This window comes from Oncorhynchus clarkii, chromosome 30, assembly GCF_045791955.1.
Source record: "Oncorhynchus clarkii lewisi isolate Uvic-CL-2024 chromosome 30, UVic_Ocla_1.0, whole genome shotgun sequence".
Classification (NCBI taxonomy): domain Eukaryota; kingdom Metazoa; phylum Chordata; class Actinopteri; order Salmoniformes; family Salmonidae; genus Oncorhynchus; species Oncorhynchus clarkii.
The window spans coordinates 17,504,027-17,512,692 of NC_092176.1; the positions used below are offsets into that span (position 1 = coordinate 17,504,027).

The window sequence follows — 8,666 nt, forward strand, 5'->3', positions numbered from 1 at the left end:
AGACGGTGGTAGTGCGCCCTTGGTCCAGCAGAGCCTGGGCTAGACACGGCTGGAGTAAATATAGGCTGGTCTGGAGCTGACCGGTCAGTATGTGGACGTCAGTCCAGAGACATCTAGGGAAATGTCCAACCCAGCCAGCGATCTAGCCCAAACTATCATTACGCAGCGTGTACAGTGACCTTCAAACCCAGCCTCTGTCACTCCATTACATGTCTGAGTTACAGTTGAGTCAGACAGGCTCCCACAGGGCTCTTCTTTAGACAGTCTGAGCACAACACGGACACATTGGCATCCTCTCGGAGCTCTACCTCTAGGTATAAAAGCATTGGGACAGTGAGGAGATCATTAGTGTGGAAGGACGGGATCAACTTCTTATATCGGCTCACACAGGTGTTCTCTCAGTCACATCATTAAGAGGAAGGACTGACTGTCGCCACTACCAGATACCGCCTACCTACAATGTGATCATGTGTGAGGGTGACTAAGTGACCTAAATGCTGTCATTACTACTCTTTTGCGTTGCTGTAGTCATCAGACATCATGGCACCTCATGACACCATGCAGAGGTGGTGTGAGGTGATGTGCTCTGGTGGAGGAGAATGCGGTCAGCCTTTGTGCCTTTTTAGTGAGCCAGTGTGGTGTGTAATGTCATGGACTAATGGAATTGTTTCAGAGTGCACTCGTGCCTAGAGGGTGGTTGCATAATCCCCTGGCACTCGAAGTATGTGAACACTACACTGGAGCAAGAGGCAGATAGTAAACTACTAGAGGAAGGCATCCACTCTGCGCTGCCTGCTGTTAACTGAGCCAAAGTGATGTTTTATAAATGGAGGGAGAGCGTGGGCTGTGGGGCTGGGCTCTGTGACGTCGCCAAAACGATACAAGGCCGCTCCCTTCTCAACTTCCTGTGGGAAACAATCCACAGCTTGTCTGAGGCCCAGGTCACGTCACACTGCCCTCCTCCCAACGGCCCACCCCTTCACAGGGCTTACTCTACTCGGTGTTGAGGAAGACTGGATTTCACAACCTTTTGTCAGGTCCATTGTCAATTCCCTTCACCTGTTGCATAGTAAGTAGTGGGAAAGGAAGATTGGCTCATTGTTTGAGGAAAAAGTGAATCACTGGCACACTTTACGCTAGTGAGAGTAGCATACCAAGGAACTACGCTATAGCTATCTGCAGCATGTATGAAATCATCTCAGATGATTAATAGAAAATCAAAGCAATGTCATCAGGTTATGAAACTTGCATTAGACCTGTGTAATTAAACATGCATGGTGAATATGACACCTGTCTTACTGTGCCTGTATATAATCACACAATATATTAAAGTGCTCTCAAATGTGCGACACTTGGTTAGATTTTCTGACTAAACAGGTTGGCAACCATTTTTGTTTTGTAGTTTGGAAAATGTTAATCTCTTGCAAATGAAGTGGCGTAGCTGCACTTCTGCACTGTATTTCCCAATAAAAGCAGAACGCACAGAACCAGTGTGTTGGAGCAAAGTAAGTCCCAGGATGAGGCACGGACTCCTGTTGCTAAGTTACAGATGAGTGTTTCCTATTTTTAGTACCTAAGACAAGGATTCTCTCTGAAAGAATGTATTTTCATTTTGAATAACCTAATTGAAACCGAATGAATTGTTTCATGCCATTTGCACTAGAGTAATTCAATATTAACAACCAAGGACAGTGTCTCCAGTCTACACTAAGAGGTCTCCTACTTGAGGGCGCTTTTCTGTGTTACATGCATATCGATCCAGGTGACCTCACACAAGCACACCTGTAAACCCCAATTCAAAAAGTTCTCAATGGTTCAGAAAAAGCATCGATTTTTTCTTTTACAGTCTTTCAATCTTAAAGTGCAGTTTTCTATGCACATTTTTATTATTTCAAGACAACATTTAGGGTTCAGTTGGCATGATTGGTTTAGATCTATTAATCTGAATTGAAGGCACATTGCATTAAGTAGGAAGAATCAGTCGGATTGTTTGTTAATAGGCAGTTGTTCCTCTGACAGGGCTCTTGCATGTCTATGTTCACAAAACAGTATCGTTTCTCGTTAGGCCTATGTCCACGTATATCTCCGGTACAAAGCAGTGTCACTTTGTCTCCATGATGTGGTCCAGCAGTATCTCTGTCGGTCTCTGCGCCTAGATCTCATTCTCTGTGTCTCTGTGTGTCTCAGGTACAGCAGTGTGTTCCCCAGCCTCAACATGGCCGTGAAACGAAGGGAGCAAGCTCTACAGGACTACAAGAGGTTACAGTCCAAGGTAGAGAAGTATGAAGAGAAGGAGAAGACAGGTCCCATCATGGTCAAACTACACCAGGTACACTATATATGTAACAGAACTGTGCTAAAAGCGGCTGCTGGCACGTGTGTTGTCCACTTGAAATCTGTCTGTTGAGCAACCGAAGTCAGCCTTTAAGCTCTTGCCTTGCATGGTGTCAGTGTTTTGAATACAATCAATAAGTGAACAAGGTACAAATGCTGACTGGATATGAACAAACTGGACATGTGCACTCTTTTCACCCACACAAGCGACCAGGCTGTCAAGTATTGCCTTTTGAAAAGGCACTGCTGCACATAAACGGGCACGTCATTTAGTATTGTAGACACATTCGCTGAGACCTCTAGGGCAGCATTCACAGATATCAATGCAGCGCTGCCTGGGCTCACACACCCTCACATGGGTGGCCACCCACACACATTGAGAAAAGCATTGTCAGTGGCACAAAGAGTCAAGAGGCCCCCTATGTCCCTGGCCTTTGAATCTCACAGCTCTTAGAGAAATGATCCTGACCAAACACTAACATGCCATTTAAAGACTCACAAAGGACAGACACACAGGGGAGTTACTTAAGATAAATATTACTTCACACAGGTGATTCTGTTCTACATATGTTATATCCCCTCTCGAGCACACACACATTGCGCACTCTATATCATTGCCTATTCATTGAGATATCATCTCTTTCTTAATGCCCACCAGACTACCCACTAATACATTACACACGTTCCTGATCAGCAGTGGCGTGGTCTGCACACAGCCAACTCTTCCCACATAACCCACTCCTCCTCACTTGTGATCGTGATTAGGCTTTTTCTTTTTTTCTCTGTTCTTCTCAGTGGGAAGACATTTTCATTCTCCTGTTGTTTTTCACTGTTGTTGACGGATTACATTTCTGAGAACGTAGCTGATATGTTATGGTTGAGCCCCAGTAGTGATTATGAGGTATGCATAGGGCTGTTACGGTGACCGTATTACCGCCACACTGGCGGTCACGAGTTATGACGGCAGTTAAATTCCACGTGACCGTTTAGTCACGGAAATTAGACTTCTCCAAGCTCTGATGCTGCTGACGGTCATTAGTAGCCTACCAAACTTGCTAACTGCCTGGTACTCTGCCCTCTATTGTCCCTCTAATCACTCTGACATCAATGCAAATGTAATTGAAAATCTAATCAAACACTTCATGACAGTCCATGAGCTCATGTTGCGCAACATTTCTATATGCTATGTGCTTTTGCTGTTCGTTAGGCCTACTCATCTTGTTGGCTGCTGAAAAAGAAAATGTGGACAGTTCTTCCAATACCTTAAACATGCACCTTCGATAAGGACGTGTGCAGTTGCGTCCCTGATGTGTCTGTCTTCACTTGTAGCCTGTGAGAAAGACTCAATCATGTGACGGGCATTGGCTAATAAGAATGTAGCTATCTGATAGAACCGTGGAGGTGAGAGGTGCTTTGGAGCACACAGCCAGGAGAAGGGAATTATAATTATTATTTTCAGCCCAAGGGCACAACGGTCACTGGTCGCAAAAGACATGTATTTTTTTAGGGTGCATTATGGCCACGCAAAGGGGATGAGGCTGGGAAATTCAAGAAATTATCAAGTGCTTGTCAAATTGTGAATGAAAGACTGATGAAGTGTGTACAGCTTGTGCAAGAAACAAAGCAGAGCTCATGCAACTTTTTCAAATCATCATTAGTCTCATCATATAGCCTTAGAATGTACAAAAAGATTTGCAACATAGCCCAATGTTTGTATCGCAACTAAAGATGCATAAATAACTCTGAATGAAGCATATAGGAGGACCTGTTTCTTTGTTAACCGCCCAACACAGAATGGGAACACTCATGTGTACACTCCCTCAAATCATTTGGAGAAAATATCCTTTCTATTTTTTTCAGCCATGTTAATTTGTATTCTTCATACAACAAAATAATATAAAATAATGACACGGAATTCTAAGCAAATCTTGTCTGCTAAATGAACTAGTGTAGCCAACATCCATATTGCATAACCAGATCAGGGCCTAACATAAGGACAACTCAAGAGTATGCTATTCTGTTCTTCTGAAATAAACTAAATTATCTTCATACCATATTTATTTAGACCAGTCTCTAAAACAAATAATGGATTTATTGTGATGGTGTGGGCTATATAACATGGATGGATTTATTAGACTTTTTAAAATAAAAAAAGAAACGTCCTCACTGTCAACTGCGTTTATTTTCAACAAACTTAACATATATAAATATTTGTATGAACATAAGACTCAACAACTGAGACATGAAACATTTTCACAGAAATTGAATAATGTGTCCCTGAACAAAGGGGGAGGGTCAAAATAAAAAGTAACAGTCAGTATCTGGTGTGGCCACCAGCTGCATTAAGTACTGCAGTGCATCTCCTCCTCGTGGACTGCACCAGATTTGCCAGTTCTTGCTGTGAGATGTTACCCCACTCTTCCACCAAGGCACCTGCAAGTTCCCAGACATTTCTGGGGGGAATGGCCCTAGCCCTCACCCTCGGATCCAACACGTCCCAGACGTGCTCAATGGGTTTGAGATCCGGGCTCTCCGCTGGCCATGGCAGAACACTGACATTTCTGTCTTGCAGGAAATCACGCACAGAACGAACGAAGTATGTCTGGTGGCATTCTCATGCTGGAGGGTCATGTCAGGATAAGCCTGCAGGAAGAGTACCACATGAGGGAGGAGGATGTCTTCCCTGTAACGCACAGTGTTGATTGCCTGCAATGACAACAAGCTCAGTCCAATGATGCTGTGACACACCGCCCCAGACCATGACGGACCCTCCACCTCCAAATCGGTCCCGCTCCAGAGTACAGGCCTCTGTGTAACCCTCATTCTTTCGACGTTAAACGTGAATACGACCATCACCCCTGGTGAGACAAAACTGTGACTTGTCAGTGAAGAGCACTTTTTGCCAGTCCTGTCTGGTCCAGCGACGGTGGGTTTGTGCCCATAGGCAACGTTGTTGCCGGTGATGTCTGGTGAGGACCTGCCTTACAACAGGCCTACAAGCCCTCAGTCCAGCCTCTGTCCGCAATAGGCTGAGAGACTGAGCACTGATGGAGGAATTGTGCATTCCTGGTGTAACTCAGGCAGTTGTTATTGCCATCCTGTACCTGTCCCGCAGGTGTGATGTTCGGATGTACCGATTCTGTGCAGGTGTTGTTACATGTGGTCTGTCACTGCGACGATAAGCTGTCCGTCCTGTCTCCCTGTAGCGTTGTCTTAGGCGTCTCACAGTACGGACATTGCAATTTATTTCCCTGGCCACATCTGCAGTCCTCATGCCTCCTTGCAGCATGCCTAAGGCACGTTCACGCAGATGAGCAGGGACCCTGGGCATCTTTCTTTTGTTGTTTTTCAGAGTCAGTAGAAAGGCCTCTTTAGTGTCCTATGTTTTCATAACTGTGACCTTAATTGCCTACCGTCTTTAAGCTGTTAGTGTCTTAAGGACCGTTCCACTGGTGCATGTTCATTAATTGTTTATGGTTCATTGAACAAGCATGGGAAACCGTGTTTAAACCCTTTACAATGAAGATATTTGGATTTTTACAAATTATCTTTGAAAGACAGGGTTCTGAAAAAGGGACGTTTCTTTTTTTGCTGAGTTTAGATGTTCCAAATGTCTACATCAGTGGCTTGTAGGCCATGTGTGCTAAATATGTTTGCCAATTACTGTGAGACCGGCAGTTATTTGCTTGACAATCACCGGCTGACATGACCGCCACAGTCCTAGGTATGTATGCTAAAGTTTCAACTGGTCTTCTGTTTGCCCTAATCTGTCCAGGCCAGGGAGGAGCTGAGACCAGTCAGGGAGGACTTTGAATCCAAGAACAAGCAGCTGTTGGATGAGATGCCCAAGTTCTACCACAGCCGCATCGACTACTTTCAGCCCAGCTTTGAGGCACTCATCCGGGCACAGGTGAGCTATAGATAGTGTATGATTGGGTGCACACTTGTGACCGACCCAGTTTAACTCTGGTGAGCCATCTTTATAATGCATACATGCACAATTATGAATTATAAGGCATTCAGTTGACACAAACCTGTTCACAACTTTCCAATCCCAGTTCAAATAGTTTCCAATGGGTTTTATTTGAGTCGTTTTAATAGATTGTTTATTTGGGTGTAGTGTAGCCCCTAGCTGTCTGTTGACCAGCATCAGAGCAAGAGAGAGTGGTAGTGTAGAAGAGAGTGTGTGTAATCCTCCCTGTCTCCCCCACCCAGTCTTAATGTGATTAACCCCAGTGACGGCCCCACGCCTTCCTAATTAGCCCAGGTCTGTCTGTCTGTCCGTCTTGCTCCAGCCTCTTTCTAACCTAGGAGCCCGGTCAGCCCGCCTCGCTATAACCAGCCCAGCAGCTGAGTCGAGTGCCCGCCACAGTCGCCCACCCTCCCCACCCCCCGCCATGTCATTTCCTCTTATGGTTAAAGACTGACACACGCCTAATCAGATTGAGAAGTGGCCACGTCACTAGGCCAGGCTGGCACCCCGCCCCCAAAAACATCAGACTCAGCAGACATGTCAATGATACTGCCAGGCAAGCCCAGAGGGGGTTCAAAGGATATGTCTGCCCTTTGATCAATCCAAAGTGATGTCTTCTGTGACACAGAGTTCTGTACGTTCCTATGATAGCAGAGCAGGTGGGTAGGTTTGTGTGTGATGACTGTTACTAGTAGACTAAGTGAATGGAGCCCTCCTGGGTATAACAGCAGCGGAGCCTAATCTTCACTGGACTTGGTAGCTGCCATTAGGTCTCTGGTAATCTTGTTAGCTGATCAGGATTATCTCCTTCATAGTAGCGCTGTAATTTAACAATGGACATCACTGTGTCATTATCTCTTCCTAGAATGGTGATTATACAAGCATAATCATTCCCTATAAGATTTGGATTTAATAGAGACTGGTTGTGGATGAAAATTAATGGGTACAGACTTTGGGCCTTCCCACTGTTACATTGTCCCTGTTTCAGTGCTCTGTCCTCTATGGACACTGGAGCAAGCCTGTACTACTCAGTCATTTGCAAACAGACTAACTCACTGCTGAAGCAGCTTCAAACAGTAATGAGGGCCCTCTGATGGAGGCAGAGCGCTGATGACTCGAACATGCTCAGATAGCTCATCTCTAACCCTAGCAGTGTGAATTAGTGGGGTTGGGTCAGAGGGACAGACTCCAGAGCTGGGCTGGCGTACACAGCCACTCCTCCAGTACAGCCGCTACTGGGTGGTCAGTCAGTCAGCACAGCACAGCAGCCCAGTGGACCTCGGGTCCGGGCCAGCCCCCCTCAGCTGGCCCTGCAAGCACAGTCTGGACTCCCACTCCCCCTCTCTCTCCCCCGGACATGCTGCATGGCTCCCAGAGCACCCTCACAATGCCTCTCTTTGTTCTTAGGCTCGAACACCACTAGTTCCATAAAACGGCTGTGAATGGGAAGCAATGCTCTGCTCTGCTGTGATCGGATGTGCCTGTCCACCTGTACAGATGCTGGATAATTGAGCCATTGTCTGAGTGTGGATTCCCGGTGGTTGTTCTTGGTTACGGTGTTCTGTACAAACTGAAAGAAATGATGTTCTTTTGACACACGCTACTGTCATAATGATTGAGTTATTTTGCACCTGAGCCCATTGATAGACTAGATTGATAGAGATGGGCTCATATTGGATGCCAAATTTCTATGACTTTTTCTCCCAATTGAAATATTGATAGCGAAATAATCAGAGTTGAGGTCTGATGAGCCGGTGTAGCTCTCTGTCTATATCAATATTTAGTCAATCGGGGCTAGGGTGAGGCCAAGGGTGTGTATTTGGGCGTTTGTTCAAAAATAAGTCACCGAGGTCATACAAATAATAGTCTGAATTTGGCTTCTTTTCATATGTGGTCCATGTAGACTTACTGGGATAATTGTAGAGACTGGATGACAAGAAGGATGTTCACGCCGGACCAGACACAGTGATCATGTGTGCATTATCACTGACATGTATTCCATAGCTTTTTCACCAAGCCACTTTTCAAATGAAAAATATCCACTTTACCCCCACATACACCGGTAACTTAATACTCATGGCCCACTGATGTGGTCTAGGTGGCAGAGTTCGCTATAAACACACAGAGTTAATATAACTTTTGCTGCCACTGGCACACACATCATGTGGATAAGACATTTGGACTGAATTAAATGTCCTTTGATCAGATGTAATTAGTTGAAAATGGCTACATATTGTCATTTCTCTAGCAGCATGCATCCTGTGACAAAGCTCTTATAGTAGCATGTGGTTAACAGTCTTCTCCCTCGTCTACCCAGGAAAGATCTTCATTTTCCTATCTGAAATGGCCTCTATTTATT

At 45.3% G+C, this 8,666-nt stretch overlaps 1 protein-coding gene across 1 annotated transcript in view; it reads left to right on the top strand.

The window, feature by feature from the left end:
- LOC139389263 (bridging integrator 3) overlaps positions 1 to 8,666 on the top strand; it is a 35,927-nt gene that overhangs the window by 25,505 nt on the left and 1,756 nt on the right. Inside the window, exons 7-8 of the mRNA XM_071135817.1 lie at positions 2,188 to 2,329; positions 6,110 to 6,244. Coding sequence (XP_070991918.1) covers positions 2,188 to 2,329; positions 6,110 to 6,244 — 277 coding nt within the window. The remainder of the gene's footprint in view (positions 1 to 2,187; positions 2,330 to 6,109; positions 6,245 to 8,666) is intronic.